Here is a 22,948-nt window from a genome sequence, read left to right as displayed (position 1 = left end):
GGGAGGGGGAGGGGGAGATCCAAAATGATAGGAGAAGACAGGAGGGGGAGGGATAGAGCCAAGAGCTGGACGTATCCCCTTTGCCAATCACCTGTCCAGCTCTTGGCTCCACTGAACAAGAATAGTGTTCATGAAGGGCACCATGGAGGAAACCACTACTCTCCAAAAAAAAAATGCTGCAAGTTTCAAGTTTTGCAAAAGACCATCACAATGCTTCCTGGGCAATGTTCTGTGGACAGATGAGACAAAAGTTGAACTTTGTGACAGAAATGCACACTGCTATGTTTGGAGGAAAGGGGCACTGAACACTAACACAAAAACCTTATCCCAACTGTGAAGCATGGTAGAAGGAGCATCATGGTTTGGGGCTGCTTTGTTGCCTCAGGGCCTGGACAGCTTGCAATAGTTGAGGGAACAATGAATTCAAAATTGTATCGAGACATTTTATAGGAGAATGTCAGGGTAGAGGTCCATCTCCTGAAGCTTAATATAAGCTGGATGATGCAATAAGACAATGATCCAAAACACAAAAGCAAATCAACAACAGAATGGCCAAGTCAGAGTCCAGGCCTTAACCCAATTGGGATGCCGTGGAATGACCTGAAGATGTATCCCAGAATTATTGATGAACTGAAACAGTTTTGCATGGAGGAATGGACTAAAATTCCTCCTTGCTTTTGTGCGTGTCTGATCAGCAGCTACAGGAAATGTTTGGTGGAAGTTATTGCTGCTAAAGGAAGTTCTACCAGTTTTCAAGAACAAGGGTTCACATTCAAGGGTTCTTCCGGTCTTAACTATGAATGAGACATGAAAGATACAATTGTTTTGTTATTAGTTTTGGCAGATTGTGTTTGTCTATTATTCTGACTTGGATGAAGATCAGACCACAATTTTTGAGTAATTAATGCAGAAAACTAGGTAACTGCAAAGACTTCTCAAACTTTTTCATGCAACTGTATACATTATGTACTTTGATAATACATTTTACTTTGACGATTTAAAGTTAAGAATTGTTGACGTGTACTCGGGCTGTCTTTAATGCTTAAAGGCACAATATTCCATTAGAATGCATGGGAAGTTTCAATCCCCTTGAGTTCATTATGATGCTGAAACTTAGTTCAATAAGACCATGTATTACCATCTCGCTATCTTTGTATCCTTTTCTCCTGGACCGTGCATGCTAATTACATCTTGTGTTGTACATTGCGTGAAATTAGAACAGCTTAAAAAGCAGTATTGAAGCTTTTTATCTATAAGAGTTGTTGTCAACAAGGTTAATTGGGTTGTATCCTTAAAAGAGCTTGCTGTAAGTAGAAATAATGAGGTTTAAATGCTTTTGTACCCTAGATATTTGTTTTAGAATGTTGTTATCCAATGATTAAGAAAGCACCATTTGTGGGAATTGGGCACTACGACTACTGATAACTGGTAAGGCTTGGTTTCATTATTTTTGCAATAAAATATTGGAAAAGCCACTTGAAGTCAGGTGATCGTAGGATCTGCTCTGCTTGTAGGAAAATCATAATTGAGGGGAATACCTACATTAGAAGCCTTAATAGAAAACAGAATTGTCCTGTTAGATGGTTTAGTAGGTTTAGAGGAAGTTTGGTGGAACTATTGCAATCTATTTGTGGAAATGGCCATAGCAAGGCTTGCGTATGTGAAAAGAGGAAGAACATAAATTAGAAACGTCAGTGCAGACCAGCTCAACGGCGATACTTTCATTTTGGTTCCAATTTTTGCAAAATAAGGAGCTAAAAACAAGAGAATGGTAAGTATTTTCAATGTTTTTATATCAGTATAAATGAGAAGCTGCAGAATGTTAAATGAAGAAAAGCTCACTTTAAAATCTCCCTTCTTTAATATAGCAATTTCATATACTTCTGTCTTTCTGTTTCTGCACCCTGTTAATATGGCCAGTTTGGGTTTCGTCTGCAGCAGGTTTAAAGAATTGTCTCCAACATGACTGGTTAAAATATTCAATATTAGATTTAGGGAATATTTTCAGTCATTGTTTTCCAGGACACAGTTGTTTGGATTCTGTTATACATTCCCGTCAAAATCATGTTTTTGCCATTAGTTTCAGACTGCAAAAAAGTATCTATGAGTTCAAAGTAAATTTATTATCAAACTACATATACAGTACATCACTATATACAGCCTTGAGATTCAATTTTTTGTGAACACTCAGTAAATACAAGGAACATAAAAGAAACAATGAAAAAAACAAGAGAAAATCTGCAGATGTTGCAAATCCAAGCAACACACACAAAATGCTGGGGAACTCAGCAGGCCAGACAGCACCTATGGAAAAGAGTACATTTGCCGTTTCGGGCCGAGATGGGAGAAAAAAAGCAGAGGAGTAGATTTAAAAGGTAAGGGGCGGGGAGAGAGAACCACAAGGTGATAGGTGAAACCTGAAAGGGGAGGGATGCGGTAAAGAGCTGGGAAGTTGATTGGTGAAGAAGATACGGGACTAGAGAAGAGGGACTCTGATAGAAGAGGAAAGAAGACCATGGAAGAAAGAAAGGGGGAGGAGCACCAGAGCGAGCCAATGGGTGGGCAAGGAGATAAGGTGAGAGATGGAAAAGTGGATGGGGAATGGTGAAGTTGGGGGGGGGGTGCATTACTGGATGTTTGAGAAATTGACATTCATGCCATCAGGTTGGAGGCTACCCAGATGGAATATTAAGTGTTGTTCCTCCATCCTGAGTGTGGCCTCATCTGTCAGTGGAAAGGCATATCAAAATAGGAGTGGGAAGTGGAATTAAAATGGGTGGCTACTGGGAGATCCTGCTTTTTCTGGCAGATGGAGCGTAGGTGCTTGGTGAACTGGTCTCCCAATCTACACCAGGTCTCACTGATATACAGGAGGTCACACCGGGAGCACTGGACACAGTATATGACCCCAACAGACTCACAGGTGAAGTATTGCCTCACCTGGAAGGACTGCTTGGGGCCTGAATGGTAGTGAGGGAGGAGGTGTAGGGGCAGATGTGGCACTTGTTCCACTTGCAAAGATAAGTGCCGGGATGGAGATCAGTGGGAAGGGATGAATAGACAAGAGAGTTGTGTAGGGAATCAATGAAAGACCATGCCCAATGAGACAGACATAAACCAACAGGCAAAAAAACTGCAAATACAAAATAAAGAAATAGAAAAATAAAAGAATAATATTATTAATAATAATAAATAAGTAAGCAATAAATAGTGAACAGAAGAGGAAGAGTCTTTGAAGGTGCGACCATAGGTTGTGGGAACAGTTCAGTGATAGGACGAGTGAAGTTATCCCCTTTGGTTCAGTGATAGTGCAAGTGAAGTTATCCCCTCTGGTTCAGTGATAGGGCGAGTGAAATTATCCCCTCTGGTTCAAGAGTCTAATGGTTGAGGGGTAATAACTTGCTAAACCTGGTGTTCTTGGTCTTGAGGCCCTTGTACTACCTTCCTGATGGCAACAGGAAGAAGCGAGCATGGCCTTGATGTGGGGCCATTGATATGGATGCTGTTTTCCTGCGACAGCGCTGTGTATAGATGTGCTCAATGGTGGGAAGGGCTTTGCTCGTGATGGACTGGTCGTATCTACCACTTTTTGAAGGCTTTTCCATACAAGGGCATTGGTGTTTCCATACCAGGCCGTGATGCAACCAGTCAATATACTTTCAGCCACACATCTATAGAAGTTTGTCAACGTCTTAGATGTCATGTTGAATCTCTGCAAATTTCTAAGAACGTAGAGGTACTGCCGTGCTTTCTTCATAATGGTACTTATGTGCTGGATCCAGGACAGGTCCTCTCAAATGATAACACTGAGGAATTTAGAGTTGCTGACCCTCTCCACCTCTGATCCGCCAATGAGAGCTGGGTCATGGAACTCTAGTTTTCTCCTCCTGAAGTCAATAATCATCTCCTTGGGTTTGCTGACATTTGGGAGGTTGTTGCTCTGCCCGATTTTCCTCCTGTATGCTGTTTCATTTCCTCCTCTGATTATGCCAATCATCAGCAAACTTAAATATGGCATTGAAGCTGTGCTAAGCCTCACAATCATCAGTGTATGGCAAGTAGAGCAGGGACCTCAGCAAATAGCCTTGTGGTATACCTCTGCGGAGGGAGATTGTGGAGGAGATGTTGCCAATCTGAACTGACTGGGGACTGCAAGTGAGGAAATTGATGATCCATTTGCACAAGGAGGTAGTGAGGCCAAGGTCTTGTAGTTTGTTGATTAGTTTTGAGGGGATGATAGCATTGAATGCCAAGCTATAGTCAATGACGAACATCATGATGTATGCATCTTTGTTGTCCATCTGTTCCAGCATTGTATGAAGAGCCAATGAAATGGCATCTGCTGCAGAGCTGTTGTGATGGTAGATAAACTGGAGTAGATCCAAGGTATTTCTCAGGAGGGTGTTGATACGTTTCATCACCAGTCTCTCAAAGCAGTTCATCACAGTGGATGTAACTGCTACTGGACAATAATCATCGAGGCAGCTATAATTCTTTGGCATTGTTATAATTGAAGCCTGGCTGAAGCGGGTGGGTACCTCAGACTGCTGAAGCGAGGGGATAAAAGTATTAGTTAATACACCAGCTAGTTGAATTATACTTAGCCAGGTACCCTGCTGGGCTGGATGTTTTCTGTGGGTTCATCATACCGATGGTCAAAGTGAGCATTAAGGACATTGGGCTCATTTGAGAGCAAAGCCTTGTTGTCACCCATGTCACTTGATTTCACTTTGTAGGAGTTGACAGTGTTCAAGCCCTGCCATAGCTGTCGAGCATCCATCAGTGATTCAAGTTTGGTCTGGAATTGCCAATTCACACATGAGATGGCTTTCTGGAGAATGCACCTGTACCCCTTGTATATCACTTGGTCATCAGAGTTAAGTCCACTGATCTGGCCCTTGGCAAATTACAAATCTTACGGTTCATCCAGGGCTTCTGGTTAGGGAAGACTTGAATGATTTTGTGTGGACACACTCGTCTATGACTGTTTTTATAAAGCAAATAAAGAATACTAGAATGAACGGAAATCATATTGAGCCAGTGAATATCGGTTTGATTCAAGATAGTGGAATGAATGCAACTGTTTTCTAATGACCAGCTACAATAATCATAAGTATGAAGATAAGTAAAAAGGAAAGAGCACAGTCCTGTTTTCTTATGACATTGAATGTTTGATTTTGCTATTGACTACTAACTATAAAGATGTATCTGTTCCTGGCTACTGTAACAACATTGGAATGAATATCATAATTGTTTTCTCCATGATTCCAAAAAGAGCCAAATGTAAATTAGTTAGTTTCTCACAACAAACTAATTAGAACTATGTTGGCAATCTACTTAACTGTAGATGTCACTATATACTGTACGTTGAAACCAACTCCCCTGAGATGATGTAGTCAGATTGGAAAGGAGTCAATGCATCCAATTTTGATAGCAAAACTCTTACAGATTCATAGGTAGACCCAGCGTGACTAGATTCATATCTGTAATGCTGATATACGTGCACATTTGAATGCACATCAGTTATAAGTTTTCCTCTCCCGAAGGGTGGAGTTCAGTTAAAAACAAATAAAGCATTGGGTTAGTGGTATATAGCTGTTGAGCTACTGCGACTTTCTTTTTCGTAGCAGTTCCGTTACAATGGTAGTGTACTATTAAAATCTATGATATCATTTCCGTTATACACATGTCTGCATGATTTCCAGTTAAAACCACAGAGAGTAAAAGAGGAAGCTACAATGATGTCAGAAAAAAATAGCTTTTGCTGATCTTTTTAATACAGTTTTGAATCCATAATTATGACTGTTATATTCTCAACATTTGTTGCAAGAATTAAAAGTAAAATGCTAAATATGTCCTTACCACAAAATCAGAATTTCCTATACGTACAAACGTGCCACATTTTTTTTTTCTTTTCCATGCTGTTGCACTAATGATCAGCAAGAATGATGACCAATTTTTTTTGATGGTGTAAAATTTCACGAAGGGGCTTCTCTGAAAACTGTATTTCCAGTGTTAGACCATCAAAGGTAAGTTATAGTAATACTGTGGTGTATATACTGTATGTACTTAATGAAGCACACTATATCCTTTTAAAAACAGTTTTTAAGATTGCTTTTAAGTTTGTGATCAAACTTGCAAATTTGCATCACCTTTCCTTTGCTTTTCAATGGCTTTGGTAAACATAATTTTCAAGTGCTATTTACTCAGTAAAGCTGAATCTTGGAATGTTTCATGCTAAAATGAATTTGTCCCTTCAGCAGGACACTTAAGATTGTTTCAACATAAGCACATAACCAATGAGTATTGTCTTTTCTGAATAAAGTTGAGGGTGGTGAGATTTTTAAAAAAGTATTTGAAATACAGATATGAATATATACTGCATGACTAGATAACATCACTTCCACATCTCTCCAAGTTTAGTTTTAGATTTTCTTGTAATGAAAAGGAGAATGGTAGGAGAGGGCAGAAAAATGGAAAAAGACTGAATGGGATTTTTAAGAAATTGCCTGGTCTGTTAAGTTCCTAAGGACACAAAAGAGGAAATGCACTTTTGTTTGAGATCTTTGCAGCCGTTTGATGAACCTTCCTCTTTGTAAAGATACCTTGTGGTATTACTGCTTACACATTAGCAACTTTCTCCATGTCCTCTTCAATGGTGAAAATTTTGCTCTTTTCAAACACTGAGTTCTCTCTGCGTCCTTAATATTCACCGATAATATGGCAACATTAACCACTGTAGGCTACATTAAAGAAACTTCCAATAATAACTCTTTTAAGAACTCAAATTTGTTTAATGATTGCTTGATTGTGAATTGTAACATATAGTACGGTGGTTGGCATATTTAGCGTCAACCACTTTCTCTTGCAGATCATTGACTTTTTGAAATATTATGCTCATAATAAAGAATTTACATGATGCCTTTATTTTGGAAAAATGCCTCAAAGCACTTCATAGAAGGATGTTTCAGTCATACTCAACATTAAACCTAAGTAAGCTAATAGAAGTGATCAAGTGCTTGGTTAAGGAGTTGGTTTTAAATAAAGAAAGTCTTAAAGGAGGAGGTTGTGGCACTGAAGTAGTGAAACTTGGTAAGGACATTCCCGAAGACTGGGTTGAGATTGCTAAATGTGGAATGGCTAGTGATAGAGTGAAGGGTGAAGGTGGAAAACTAGGGAGAGTGAAATAGCAAAGATCATCCCTGCAGCTAATCTGTGATTAGGGCCCAATGTGGGAAAGGACACAGAGCAAAGTTTTGAATTAGCTGAATGAATAGTGAATGGGAATCTTACCGAAGCTATCATTGGGAGTTACAAAGATGGAAAAGAGCATATCATCATCAGATGAACTAAAGTGATAGAAGGTATTATGGAGTTAAAAATTATCATTATGATGTAATTTAACTATTTTTGCAAATGGTTTAAGGATGCAGGGATTACCTATGGAACATTAAATATCATTAAGCCTTCACGACAGTGAGTACAGTACTCTTAGTCTGCTATAATATTTGCTTTAATGAACATAATTCACCTTGTACAGTTGTCTAACATAAAGTATTGCTGGGAATTCTGAAATGAAAATTGACCTCTAATTTGATTTGTATTTATTTTATTTGGATACAACGTGCAGTAGGTCCTTCAGGCCCTTCAAACCGCTCCATCCAGCAATCCCCCTATTTCACCCTAGCCTAATCATATGACAATTTACAATGACCAACTAACCTATCAACTGGCACATCTTTGGACTGTGGGAGGAAACTGAAGCACCCTGAGGAAACCCACGTGGTCATGGGGAGAACGTACATACTCCTTACAGGCAGTGGTGGGAATTGAACCTGGGTGGCTGGTACTGTTAAGCTTTGTGCTAACCACTTCTACCCTTTTGCATCCTATATTCTAATCATAAGGAATATAAGTAGAAGTAGGAGCAGAATATTTGGCCTAATTCAATAAAATTATGGTTGACATTTTGCCTCAATGTAATTCTCCTCCTCGTACCCTTTGATTCCGCTTAATATACTGTAGTCTATTGATCTCAGTCTAGAATGAATAGTCAACAACCTCCAAGCGGTCCTAGGAAGAGAATTCCAAAGAATCACTACCACTTGGGTGAAGGAATTTCTTCTCATCTTTGTATTGAATAGCTATTGCTCTATTTTGCAGCTGTGATTCCCTGGTTTGAGATAACCCTAGCCAAGGGAAAGGTTATCCCTCCATCCATCCTTTCATCATCTAAAAAGAGCATATGTAAGTAAACGAAGAAACTTTGCAAGACTATATTCATGTTTAACCTTAAAGATAAATTATCATATCTTGCAAGCACTGATAAAGAAAATCCCACATTGTAAACCTATTACAAAAGGGAGATTTTATGTTATGATATTCAATATTATACTTTGAACTTAGTCTATTTATATATGGAAACAAAATGCTACAAGTTTTCAGGAGGTCAGACAGCATCTGTGGAGAGGGAGTTAATATTTCACACCAATAACCCTTCACTGGAATTGAGATATGTATTTATGTTGTAATATTCCACACTGCAGAGACTCTCTGCCAGAAGAACTCTCATCTCCCTTGCAATTTTGTACAAAATCTTCCATAGATGGTTGTTTCATAGGTATCATGCTTATCTTATATATTTATATCTGCAGGTGAAGGAAATGGATTCTTCTTTTGCTAATATTTTTGCTGCCTTTGAAGAATCTAAAGAATCTACAAAAATTGACATTCCTCTAGGTTTGTACATCTGTTGCAATATTGATTTTCCTGCACAGTAAAAAATCTTTATATTAGAAGTATGAGATATGTCCAGTTACTGAATTCTCAATTCCATGTCATGAATTGCTAAAAGTAAAACAACCACAGTGAAGGTATCAGTCAGTAATAGTTTATGAAATGGAATGCCTCATCTCCAAGTACTGACACAATACGTTAAAACAAAGAATAGGCAGGATTCAGAAATGGACATTTTACATTTTGGTTGGAATTCAACCATTCCCAAAACTTTGAACTACCCCAGGTTGTAGCTGGTTGTAACAAATGTAAAAGCTGCTGTGATTTCTGTTCCTTTGAAAAACCTAAGTGATGTTTTCAGCACCCTTGTGGAGTTTACCTTCCAAAATTTAAAAAAAAGGTGAAAGGAAATTAATTCAGCGATTAGTTTTTAGATGTTAGATTGGCTTGCAAAATAAAACACCAAAAATTACAATAGGAAGAGAGAATTCCTTTTGAAGTTTTTATGATGACTAATATACATAATTGCACATGTAACATGGAGTAATTAGATGAAGAGAAACTCTGATTATTGTGGTGCAGGTAAACAAAAGCAAAGAAAACGTTGAAGAATATAAGATCAGTTGAGCATGATAGGAAAAGACAAGGCAGAAGCAACAAAGGGGCTTGACTATCAGACAGCATCTACCTTTCTACATTTGGAAGCCATCCCAAGAATCAAGTAGTCTTGTAGAGAAGACATGGTCACAGAAAGCCCTAAATAACAGCAAAAAAAAACAAAAGTTAAAATGTGTGATATAGTCCAGAGATCTCTGACTACAGGTTTGAACTAGACAGAAATCAAAATTTCACCAAATACCTTGAGTGCGTGCATGAAGGTTATACAACAGCACAATAATTATTTACTGCTCTACGCAGAGCTCTAATCACCAAAATCAAGGTAAATTTGTTATCAAAGTGCATGTATGTCTCCATATACTATTTTGAGATTCATTTTCTTGTGGGAATTCACAGTAAATGCAGAGAAACACAATAGAATCAGTGAAATACTTGCACATAAACTAAGATAGACAAATAAGCAATGTGCAAAAGATGACAAGCTGTGCAAATACAAAAAGAAAAAAAAAATCACAAATGAATAATAAATATTAAGACCTGAGTTGTAGAGTCCTTAAAAGTGAGTCCAGAGGTTGTGAAAGCAGTTCATTGTTGGGGTGAGTGAAGTTAGCCCTCTGGTTCAGAAGCCTGATGGTTGAGTGGTAATAGCTGTTCTTGAACCTGGTGGTGTTGGACCTAGAGCTCTTGTACCTTCCTCCTGATGGTAGCAGTGGGAAGAGAACATGGCCTGGATGGTCGAGGTCCTTGATTATGGACACTGCTTTCCTGCAACTGCACTCCCTGTGCTCTGTGGTGGGGAGGGCTTTACCTGTGGATACACTGGGATGTATCCACTACTTTTTGTAGTCTTTTGAGTTCAAGAGATTTGCTGTTTCCATACCAGGCCGTCATGCAACCGATCTGTATACTCTCACCATGCATTTATAGAAGTTTGTCAAAGTTTTAGATGACATGTCAAATTTTGGCAATCTCATAAGAAAGTAGAGGCACTGACATGTTCTTTTCAATGGTACTTGTGTGTTGGATCCAGGACAGATCTTCTTTAAAGTTTCTAATCACCCAATGAGTACTGGCTCATAGGTCCTTGGTTTCCTCCTCCTGTAGTCAATAATCAGCTCTTTGGTTTTGCTGACATTGAGTGAAAGGTTGCTGTTTACCGTTTTGCCAGAATTTCAATATCCCTCATAAATGCTGATTCATCACCACTTTTGATACGGCCAACAGCAGTGGTGCCATCAGCAAACTTAAAGACAACATTAGAGCTGTAGTTAGCCTGACAGTCGTAAGTATAAAGTGAGTAGAGCAGGGGGCTAATCACACAGCCTTGTGGTGCATCTGTGTTGAGGAAGATTGTGGAGGAGATGTCGTTGTCAAACCAAATTGACTGATGTCTGCAAGTGAGGAAATCAAGGATCCATTTGAACGAGGAGACATTGAGGCCAAGGTTTTGAAGCTTATTCATTAGTTCTGAGGGGCTGATAGTGTTGAATGCAGAGCTGTAGTCAATAAAGAGCATCCTGATGTATGCATCTTCATTGTCCAGATGTTCCAGGGTTGAGTGAACAGCCAATGAAAAGGCATCTGCTATTAACCTGTTGTGACAAAAATCAGAGCAGATCCAAGTCATGCAGGAGTTGATATATTTTATCAACAACCTCTCAAAGCACTTCATCGTGGATGTAAGTGCTAATGGATGATAGTCAGTGAGAGGTTGTTATTCTGGCACTATTCAGCCAGATGTTCAATATCACCACATTCTTCTTGGGCACCAATATAATTGAAGCCTGCTTGAAGCAGATGGCTACCTCAGAAGCAAGAGATTAAAGATACTAGTAAATACTCCAGTTGATAAGCACAGGTCTTCAGTGCTCGGCCAGGTACACCAGCTTGGTTAGATGATCTCCATGTGTTCACCCTTATCACAGGATCATTGGGGGCTGTCAGAGTTTGTGAAGCTTCCTCCATCTTTTGTCAATCAAAGTGAGCATAAAATGCATTGAGTTCATCGGAGTGAAACTTTGTTAGTTAAGTCACTTGGCTTTACTTTGTAGGAGGAGGTGATAGCATTCAAACCATGCCACAGCTTTGAGCATCCTTCTGAAATTCAATTTTGGTCTGGAATTGTCACTTCACCTGTGAGATGGCTTTCCGGAGATTGTACCTGAACCTCTTGTACCATGGAGTTGAGGAGAGATGCAGTTTGATTTTCTTAGTTGAAGATCTTGATCAGAACTGGTAAAGGGGGAAAACAAACCAGATTTGAGTTAAAGGGAAAGTAGGGGAAGGATAAATTTAAAAAACTGGGAAATATTTTTGGAAGAGCAAGACCAGGATTGTTTTGGTGATGTTCTACAGCTGTGTATTTCACAAATTTTAAGTTTCTTTGTGTTTTTGCTTTATCTGCCCTCGTTTCATAGCTGTTCATTTCTTTTTCTCCAATGTCTCTATTTACCCACTAACTGGACAACCTCTAAGCTTATCCCACACTAACCCTGTCTTTGCCCTACTGAGTGTTTTCTAACATTTAATGTTCATATTTTCTGGTTATTTAATAATATTTCCTCTGACTTTTACAGGTGAAAAAAGGAAGTTCATACAGCCTGCATCACTGAAGAACCCTAAGCTGGAAGAATTAATGATGGTGGAAACTTATTCCTTTGCTTGTGTCCCTACTTTTCTGTCTTTTGGTTGTAGACACTGAACATCACATTTTTCAGTTTGCCTTTTGATTTGCTTACTTGTGTCCCAGATAATTTGACATTTAATTAAGGAATGCTGCCGCTCTTCTGAAACCTCAGCAATCCGACAAATCTAGATGACAGCGTAAAAAGTCAGCCCATTATGATAATCTACAAAATGTTTTCAAAACTAGTATATTGAAATGAATTTTAATTTTCTACCACTACACATCTGTTCTTAGCCACCTAAATTTCTGAGCCCCTGCTAGTTGACAGTTGTTCTTGGCCCTTCCATTCCTGCGATTTCTCTTTTTCTTCTGTTTTTGCACTATTTTTTGTATTTTTGCTTTGCACCCCACTGATGCTGCTAAAAAGACCCCCAAAATTTTACGTCATTTAAGTCAGTTACAATAAAATCTGATTCCGAAATAACTCTGCATCACCAAAAAAGGTCAGCTACACTTCTTTTCTTTGTCATCTGCCCATAATCCAAAGTGCCTATGCCTCTTAGCTTGAACTGAGATTTTGTCTTCACTTAAAGCTGTGTTTGTGTCACATGCTCGGGAAGTAATGATGAACTAAAATGAGGTGCGGCTATTTAGGGTCCAATGTTGGAGGGAAGCAGAAGGTATACCTTTATGGGTACTAGATTAGTTTGGTGATGCCATGCCATTTAATTAATAAATATAATAGATTTACAATATTTAACTATGAACCAATACTGTCTCCTTTTCTTAGTTTCTCATTGATTGGATCAATGCCACATTGAAGCAAGATCACATTGTTGTTAAGTCACTGGAGGAAGACCTGTATGATGGATTAGTGCTGCACCATCTATTAGGTAAACAAATCGATACCCACAGTGTAAAGGTATTGTAGTGTATTTGATGCATTATGTTCATTTTCCCCCCGGTACACCTTGTCAAATGTATTGTGGATTGCTGTTTCAAGTTCAGCTTGAGAAGAAGAAATACAAAAGCACACTGGAGAACACGTTTTGGGATGTGCTGGATCATGTTTTTACATAAATGTGCTTGATTTTGCTGGATAATGGTGAAGTGAACAATTAATACTGTATAATAATTAGGAACAAATAAACAAATAGTTTTGATGTAAGGATCAGGAAAGAAACAATAATTTCAAGAATGCAGAGCAATTATTTTTTATATTGTTAGTGAAGCACCAGAATCATATATGGTATTTTACAAGATATAACCTACTGTCCTTCCAGAAAATTATCTTCTGATTTGTCATCAGTATGTTAGTATTTTCATACAAATAACAAATTCTATATTTGAGGCAAACAAATGCTGGAAGTACTTAGTAGGTCAAATGGCATTAGTGAAGAGAGAGAAATGGTCAATCATTAAGGTCAAGGACAGTTTACAGAATGGGAAAATTAAGAACACAGATATATTAAGTTGTGGAGGGGGATATGGGAAGGGGAATAGAATAGATGGAATGTCTGTGATCGACTGTAGACCAAGGTTGACAAGGTAACAGTTACTTTAGAAAGCAGCATTTAGGGCAGAAGAATAAATAGAAACAGAAGGACAATCACATCAATGGGGAAGGAAAGGAATAAAGGGTGGATATCTGAAATTGGTAAATTATGTATTAAGTCCCAAGGGCTGCATTGAGCTTGACAGAAGCAATACTGTTCCATGAGCTTATGTTTGGCATTGTTGTGGAAATATAGAAGGTTAAAGACAGAGCTCAGAGTGAGTGTGGAATGAGTGGTGCTGTCTGCAGAATGTACCGAATGCATTTTGCTAAAATTAAAGAAGTTCAAGTGAATCACTCATTTACCTATGGAACTATTTGGCTTTTATTGACATTGATCAACAGAAAAAGACTCTTCTATGTCAAAGTGAAAATAGATCTCTACAAAGTGATTTAAATTAATTACAGGTATAAAACAGAAAATAATTGATTGCTTAAGTATTCACCCCCTCCAAGTTTGTATTTATTAGATGCACCTTTAGCAGTAATTACAGCCTTGACTCTGTGTGGATAGGTCTCTATCAGCTTTGCACATCCAGACACTGCAATATTTCCCCGTTCTCCTTTACAAAACTGCTCGAGCTCTGTTAGAGTGCATGGGAATTGTGAGTGAAGAGCCTTTTGTAAATGCAACCACAAATCCTCAGTTGGATTGAGGTCTGGACTCTAACTCCGCCACTCCAGGACATTACCTTTGTTGTTTTTAAGCCATCCCTGTGTAGCTTTGGTTTCATGGTTGGGGCAATTGTCTTGTTGAAAAACAAATCTTCTCCCAAGTCACAGTTCTCTTGCAGATTGCATTAGCTTTTCCTCCTGGATTTCCCTGTATTTTGCAGCATTCATCTTGCCTTCTACCTTCACAAGCCTTCCAGGGCCTGCAGCAGTGAAGCATCCCCACAGCATGATGCAGTCACCACCATGCTCCACGGTAGAGATGGTGTGTTTTTAATGATGTACGGTGTTTGGCTTGTGCCAAACATAGCACTTAGTCTGGCCAAAATGCTCGATTTTGGTTTTGTCAGACCACAGAACCTTTTCCAGCTGACTTCAGAGTCTTACACATGCCTTCTGGCAAACTCTAGCCGAGATTGCACATGAATTTTTTTCAACAGTGGCTTTCTCTTTGCCACTCTCCCATAAAGCTGTGATTGGTGAAGCACCTGGGCAACAGTTGTTTGTGCAGTCTCTCCCATCTCAGCTACTGAAGCTTGAAACTCCTCCAGAGTTGTCATAGGTCTGTTGGTGGCCTCCCTCATTCGTCTTCTTACATGGTCACTCAATCTTTGAGGACAGCCTGCTCTAGGCAGATTTACAGCTGTGCCATATTCTTTCCATTTATTGATGATTGACTTAACTGTGCTCCAAGGGATATTCAGTGACTTGGAAATTTTCCTGTATCCATCTCCTGGCTTGTGCTTTTCAATAACCTTTTTGCAGAGTTGCTTGGAGTGATCTTTTCTTTTCATGGTGTAGTTTTTTCCAGGATACTGACTCACCAGCAGTTTGACCTTCCAGAAACAGGTGTACTTTTACTACAATCAATTGAAATACCTTGACTGCACATGGTGATCTCTATTTGACTAATTATGTGACTTCTAAAACCAATTGGCTGCACCAGTGATGATGGTGTGTTATTTTAAAGGGGAGGGGTGAATTCTTATGCAATCAATTGTTTTGTGTTTTATATTTGTTTTGTAATTAATTTAGATCATGTTGTAGAGATCTGTTTTCACTTGATACTGTTACGTACCCTGTAACTGGGTTGCCAAACCAGCAGAAATGGATCACTCAGTTGGAGTCTGGATTACTAGAACTAAGAAAGTTTTATTAAAGGAACAAGCAACACAGTACTCTAATCAAAAAGGATAATAAATGCAACAGTTCAGCAATGATAAACACACATGTACACAGAATTAAGATAACAGGATCAATCAAGCTCTATCATTGTCTAGAGGTAAATGACCAGTTTCAAAGTGACGCAAAGTTCAGTTCAATTTAGTTCAGTTCAGTTCGCAGTAATCGTTGCCGTGGCGATGGACAGTGGGGGGGAAGGAGAGAGAAAGCAAAATGAATGAATATTCAAGGCTTCCACACAGACCTTAGCAGTCAGCTTTCGGGCGAGCCCTTTGTGATGTCATCTGAGGTCACCGACCATGACCCCTCCGTTCCCAGATACGATCGTTTCCCTGCGGTGAACCTGGCACCCAGGCAAGGGTGGACGCACACCAGGTTCCCGCCGATCGTGCCTTTCCACCCTGTGTGTCTATGGCCTGGTCCTGCAACCGGCCTTCCAAAAACTTTCCACCGACTTGTGAGAGACGCACCGCTTCCATGGTCTCGTTACCTCGGGTGTCGTGTGTGTCCTGCCTTAGCGAACCTGTCCCTTTTTATTCCCCTGCTGGGGTATCGCCTGTCCAAACAGTTCAGGGTTCAAAGGGGGAGCCGATCTTGACAGCTCTCTCCTTCTGTTACTCTCTCTCCCGTCCCTTCATTACACATCTCCAAATGCTGCTCCATTGTTTTCCTTATCTCTCTCTCTCCTGAAGACAGGTGGCAGACCAACTGCTGATCCCACCGGTGCCAGCACAGGACAGCTAACATCTTAATCTATGTGTATTCTTGTCACAATACCAAAGAGTCTTTTTCTGTTGATCAGTGCCAAAAAAGCTAAATTAAATCACTGTTAATCAATATTGTAAAACAATAAAACATGAAAACTTCCAAGTGTGGGTGTACACTTTTTATAGGCACTTGCATATAGTCAATACTTGAATTTGGAATGTCTGCACATTTTTGATTCTTGTTACAGCTTATTTTCTTTTATTATTAGTGCATTTGGGTAAAGTCAAGCTGGATGTAGAAGAAATTGCAATGTCTGACAGTGCACAGAAACAGAAACTGAGTGTTGTGTTGGATAAAATCAATCAGCTTCTCCAAGTTACGGAGGATGACAGTCTGAACTGGAGTGTAGACTGTAAGTACACTGCAGAATGCTGACGAGTATTAGTTACACATTATAAATTTTCTCATTTGAAATTGAGTAGTTAAACAGATGCAGAATGCCAGACAGCAAGTGTGCTAAATGCCTTGATGCGTTAACGGGTTTTTGTTGCACCAAGCATGAAAGGGAGTGAGCTCAGTTCAAGTCCTATTGAACTCTGAGCCGCACGGTGGCTGATGGATGGAAGAGGTAATGGCTTGATGGGTACTGAGTAGTGGGCAGAGTCAACAGGAGGCTGGAAGGTAAATCCTGCAGGTTATCAACATGGGAAGGGGTGAAGCTGGCAATGAAGGTAAAGGAAAGAATGAGATGTAGCAGCTGAAGATCTCTTTTGTGGCCTTTAACAGAAACAGTTCAGATGAGAGTTTGGCTGTGGAGGATGATGTATGGATAGCAAGGTTGAAGGAGGGCTGGTTGTCTGGTGAATCTGGCAATACCAAATTCTAAGAATTGTGTTTACCATTGATAGGTTGTGTGAAATAAATTTCATAACGTGCAGTATGTCAGTGATACGAAACCTGATTCTGATTCTAAGTTTGAAACACATCTGTGCCAATGTTGAATTTGTATTTCATAGTTAAGTACTCCATGTGTATCTGTGCACCTGTCTCTGTGTCTAAATTTTTTTCTGCATAATCATTTTCACTCGTGTTTCTTACAACTGCAAAAGGTTCATAAAGCCATTAAAACAGGTCACCCAGGATTAAGGTAGGCTAGCTGCTTTGTGCAAAAGGGTAGAAAATTGGGCATGCGAAATGGGTGACTTCCAAATTCACTGCTTCTAAGAAATGCTTCATGGTTCCTCAATGCTTATGTGGTGTTTTATTTAATTTTCTCAGTTGCACAGTTTAACTACAGATGGTCAAGCTGTGAGATGTCGTCATTCTCTGATGGAAGTGCCAGTTATACTTGGGGATAAAAAAACAGCAAACGATTGACAGCTGATGCATGGCTCTGAACTGAGAGATAAAGTTATTTGTTCCTCTTTCTAAATGTCTTCAAAGCGATTTAAATTCTATTATTGTAGGAATTTGTGAAAATGTTGAGAACTGTTCTATGAAGGTGCATGTACTGTACACTAGTGGTCACCAACCTTTTTAAGCCCAAGATCCCCTACCTCGACCTCAGTGAAGGCAAGATCTACCTACTAAATCATTTAGAGAAAAAACAGCTCAGATTGTACTTCCAATTTGAGGCCTTTTATTTGGGCAAATTGTATTTGAATTACACAAAATACTTTTGTCAAACTTTCAAATTAATTCAAACAAGAAAACACTGTAACTAGTATATTAAACAGGCCATAGCTTGTCTTTCTTTAAGAATATTAGAATACTTCACATCTTTAATTCTAAATTTCATTATTTAATTTTATTTCAACACGAAAAATAAATGAATAAGAATTGACTGTTGCACTCAGTTTGATGACTGGGGCTGAATACTTTCTGCTAGTTCCCTGAAATTTGGCTCATAACTACAGACAGCCAGTCTGAGACAGTCTGTGAGGTGTAGGGTTGCCACCTGTCCCGTATTCCCCCCGCTAAGGTAGAACGTTCCTATGAAACCTTTCGTGCCGAAATGCTTTACACCGAAGAAACAATTACCATTGATTTATATGGAAAAAAATTTGTATGTTTTCGGCTTCTTTCGTGGAACCTCCGCTATGCTATCAGGATATCACGAGCGAGTGCCGATTGCGTTGCCTCTGATCTGAGCCGACATTCACCTAATGAATTAGCTTGTCTATTTCGGCTTTTTGTCTTAAAGATGTGCTGTGTGCATCCCAACTACCGCTGCACCCCTGCATGCTTCGCGGCCTGGAGGTTGGGGACACTGCCGTATATTGATATTTGCGACAGTCTGTACTGTTACCTAATCTGATTGATGACTTTGATGCAGCACAGGCTACGCTGAAAACGCGGTGCATGGCAGGAGAACTACACACATGGGCACTGGGCAGAAAGAACGGAACTAAAGCCCCGCAACCTGGAAACAACCTCTCTTTACAAACAGCTTTTTAGTGAAAATATTGCTATATTACCATTATCCTAATTAGTATTATTTACTTTTATAATGCTCACATTACAACAGTATTTGTGTATTTATTTTTGGTTTTTCTTCGAGATCTACTGGGAAAGTCTCAAAGATTGACCGGTCGATCGCGATCGATGGGTTGGTGACCCCTACTGTACAATAATTAAAATCTGAAGATTTTATGGCAAGCCCTTTAAACAGGCATACATTGGTTAATCTCCCACTGTAATTACCCATAGTATATAGGTGTGTGGTAAAATCCAGGGCAGCTGATGGGAATGAAGGAAGAATTAGTGTAGCTGGGTGCTTTTTAGTTGGTGCAGACTTATAGGCAGAAGGGCATGTTTCCATGCTGTGTGATTAATATACCCAAGTTCACAGCTGCATCAACGGAATAGAATGTATCTTGCTGATCTCATCGTCTGTGCACAACCCAATTCTCTATTTTATAATCACACTGACCAAAGCAAGAAAGTGAAGGACATGCCTTTGCATAAGAAGTTTGCCTAATGTCGATGTCTTTAAATAATGCAGGCTATCATTATTCATGTATTGAGAGCAATAATGTACACTTTTGTGTTGTATTTTAAGCTAGTTTCAGTTTTAATGCAAATAAATTGAATGTTTGATTTGCACTAGTCTATCTTGGATAAAATGCAGTTGAGTAACATTTGTCAAAGGTAAAGTTATCGTCTTTGAGTCTTGCCTTAGCTTCCTTGCATATTAAAAAAGACATGAATATAATTAAGATCACGAGATCTTTTCTAAAGTTTTGTAGCTTGTCCTGCTACATCAGGGTAAGTATTATTGTGAAAATTGTAAAGTTTAACCATTTTGTTTTTTGTAATGTTATTTCTGTGGTTTGCTATCATCCTTCATGAGAATATATTTGCTTAATCACCTGATTTCTCTCGATTGTAGCAGTGAGATCACTGACCAGATGTCTGGGTTGAACTATGTCCAAGAAGAGCAGCTCCAACATCATCCTAGATAACGCAAATTTCTTGATTAGCACTTAGTTAGCTCCACTGGCACACCATATGACTGTGTATATCCCATCTACACGAGAGACTGCAGCTACTAACCAGGGCTGCGTCAACGGCACCTCCCAACCCATGATCACCACTGCCTAGGACATGGGCATCAGGTCCAAGGGAAGACCACCATCTACAGCTCCCCCTCCACCTCAGACATCAGACTATCTGCTGTTCCTTTGCTTGTGCTTCATCATCACTGAGGCAAAACCCTAGGACTGCATTCTCAAAGCCAGTGTACGAGTTCCTTCACCTGATAAACCGAGGAAAAAGCAGTTGGTTCATTACCATCTTAGTGGTGTTTAACAATGGTCAGTAAATGATGACCTTGTCATTGAAGACCATGTCCCACTAATGAATCATTAAAGCTTGTGGTTTAGAATCAAAATCCCAGTCTGTGTTTTGTTTGCTCGCTCTCGGGGGGAAGTTGCATTACATCATAGAAAGGTTCTTGTAGCGTGGAAATAGGTCATTGGACCCCCATGTCCTCACTGACCAGGGGCACCCATTGGTATTAATCGCATCGTCCAGCACTTGATCCATAGCTTTCAATGCTAAGGTTATTCAAGTTCACATCTAGATACTTCCTAATGCTGTTTACGACTCTAATTTTACTACTCTGCATTCCAGGTTCACGTGCCTCTCTGAGAATCTTCCTGAATTCTCTTCTAAATCTCTTTCCTTTACCTAAAATAATTTTATTCTGCCTCTGATATGGGGAAAAATTACTGCAGTCTGTCCTATCTCTACCCCTCAGAATTTTGTATGCCTCAGTTATGTCCCCTCTTCCACAGACCAACCCGCTACAGTTTCTCTTCATAGTTAAAATGCTCTGGCCCATGTTGATGAATTTCCTGTGCATCTTCTCCATTACTATCATATCCTTCGTATGGTGTGATGACTAGAACTGCACACGTACTCTGGCTGAACTCTGATCAAGGATTTATAAAGTTAGGGCATAGCCTCTCTGTTCTTGTATTCAGAGGCAACTCGTATGTCATCTTAACCACATTATACACCTGTACAGCCACCTCCTCGGTTCTTTGAACTTGCATACCAAGGTTCCTGCGTTCCTTAATATTCCTAAAGACCACTATTCAAGCTGTATGTCTTGGTGTCATTAGTGCTCCCAAAATTACCTGCAATAGAGCTTGTGGGTCCAGGATAGTCATCAAAGATCTCACCGTTAAAGGAGTGGACGCCGTCATCAGATTTCGATGGACAACTGAAGAGAGGGAGAGAGAGAGAGAGAGAGAGAGAGAGAGAGACTCCCGAAATGCACCAGGGTGTGATGGAACTTCGCAAATGTCGAGCTTCAGATTTTAATCATGCTACTGAGTGAAATGGAAGTACCAACAGGCTGAAGTGCTAAATAAAAAGTCAATTAGACTAAGCATTGCATTTTAATATTGATTTTTAAACTGTAAATATCAGTCTCTTATTTTGCAACAGAGCAATAACAAGTGGAATGATACCATTTCCTATCTCAGACAACCCTCTGTATGGGTGGACCATGAAGAGAAGGACTTGTTAACACATTCATAGACAATGTTCCCGTATACCACAACTGAAGGCTTCTGATTTCTCCATTGTAAACTGTTGTTCTCTTTGACTTTCAGTGATCCATAACAAGGACCTGATTGCCACTTTACATCTCCTGGTTGCCATTGCAAAGCATTTCAGTCCTGGTATTCACCTCCCAGAAAATGTCTGCGTGGAAACAATAATTCTTGAGGTAACTCTGCTAACAAATAGATTAGCTGGCTCAGATTGATCTTGATTCCATATTATTGAAAATCCTTCCGCTCATTCAACATTTGTTTTCTTTATACAGCAACACTAACAGAAAGATGCATCCCCTCAGGCTGTTTTATTTCTGCAAGTAAAGTATGCATTATTCTAAAATGGTTTCAATGCCATCTGCTCCACGTACCTCATTGACAGAAATGACTTGAAGCTCGTAATTTTTCATTACTCTAAGTAAGGTTTCCTTCAACAGGATGGATATTGTGAGCTGTTGTATGTTATTGGGATTCTCCTGAAAATTTACCCAGCCCCGTCCCTTTTTAACAGGAGATTAAAGGTTGCAAGAAGATTTTGACACAATGAAAACAGAAAACCCTGAAAATAACAAAATGTCAGACATTATCTGTGGAGAGACAAATAAAATGAATTTCATCAGAGGATAGAGTAGACCTGATATATTCTCCATTTCACTTTCTGTAGATGATTTTAAATGGTAACAAAGATGCTAGCTGCTACTTGCCATTTGAAATCTTCATTTCGAATGTCTTTTCTGGCAAATTTGTTTAAATCTAGTTGAAAACAAGAGGGAAGTTGCTGCTATGGAAGATTTGAACCTTGCAAACAATCTCAGTATCAAGCATTCCAACTTATCTTGCTCAGCAGGCCCTGATACAGTCTTAGGGTAGTGTTGAGTTTCTGCAGTTCTATCATAGCCGCTGGCTGATTTGGTCCAGTACTGTGGCACTATGCAATGAGGATGAAAATTTGCCTGAAAAAATCTGAATCAATTCCCAGCCATTCATTAGTAAAGAGATAGAAAATACCACAAAATTTGCTACACAGCAACCACATGCAGCTCATTGGGTTCAGGGGTAGAGCAGGTCCACACTGTTTTGGACCTTTTTCCTTTACTGATCCAAGTATGATTTTCAGAACTGATGGGTAAATATCTGTACCATTGGTGTAAAAAGCCCTGGTAAAATTGAAATCAACATAAAGCAGGGTTAAACACCAGCGTGAAATGACAGGATTCATAGGAAGGTAGTTGCATTTGTCGGAGGGCAGGTGTAAGCAACAATGTACAAGCTCCTCAGAGTGATATTCTAAACCCATTTGCCTTTTGCTGCCTCTGCAATGACCTTAGTCTGATCAGGAGTCAAGGTGCACACTGCTTATTGGCCAGTTTTTAGTTTAATTTCCGACTGGTCCAATAAAGCAGTTTGTATCCACATGCAGCAAGATGTAGATGGGTAAGCCAGCAGTCTAATGGATACAGCACCATCTCCAAAGTCCTCCTAAGGTCGTCAACATCCTGAATTGAAAATATATCATTATTCCTTCATTTTCACTGAATCATAAACCTGAAGTTCCTAACACCTCTAAGATAACTTCAATAAAGAAACTCCATACATTCAAGGAAATGGTCAATTTACCTTATCAGTTATCAAGGGCAACAAATGATCATCTCAACATTTATATGTTGCTGAATGGAATTTGTTCTCAGGAAGTTTGAATTCAACCTAGGTTCCAATCATAAAAAATGGCATATTGAAGTTTACTAATGACCCTGAAGAGAAATTATGTAACTTGCGAATAAATTG

The 22,948-nt window shown here is 39.4% G+C and overlaps 1 protein-coding gene across 6 annotated transcripts in view; it reads left to right on the top strand.

Annotated features, from left to right (window-relative positions):
- Positions 1-891: 891 nt before the first annotated feature.
- The window catches only part of parvg (parvin, gamma), a 38,205-nt gene continuing 16,148 nt past the window's right edge, over positions 892-22,948 (top strand). Inside the window, exons 1-8 of one of the 6 annotated variants that reach the window (XM_063059684.1) lie at positions 892-918; positions 5,941-6,029; positions 8,164-8,247; positions 8,655-8,739; positions 11,931-11,995; positions 12,771-12,873; positions 16,366-16,509; positions 21,221-21,336. In XM_063059684.1, the coding sequence (XP_062915754.1) occupies positions 8,664-8,739; positions 11,931-11,995; positions 12,771-12,873; positions 16,366-16,509; positions 21,221-21,336 (504 nt within the window). In that variant the 5' untranslated portion in view covers positions 892-918; positions 5,941-6,029; positions 8,164-8,247; positions 8,655-8,663. Of the gene's footprint in view, positions 919-1,294; positions 1,429-1,457; positions 1,772-5,721; positions 6,030-8,163; positions 8,248-8,654; positions 8,740-11,930; positions 11,996-12,770; positions 12,874-16,365; positions 16,510-21,220; positions 21,337-22,948 lie in introns of those variants that run through there. The other 5 variants (XM_063059682.1, XM_063059683.1, XM_063059681.1 and 2 more) reach the window with 5 other exon arrangements.

This window comes from Mobula hypostoma, chromosome 9 (assembly GCF_963921235.1).
Source record: "Mobula hypostoma chromosome 9, sMobHyp1.1, whole genome shotgun sequence".
NCBI lineage: Eukaryota > Metazoa > Chordata > Chondrichthyes > Myliobatiformes > Myliobatidae > Mobula > Mobula hypostoma.
Note: the sequence above shows the minus strand (reverse complement) of the source record. Positions and strands in the feature narration are given on the sequence as shown.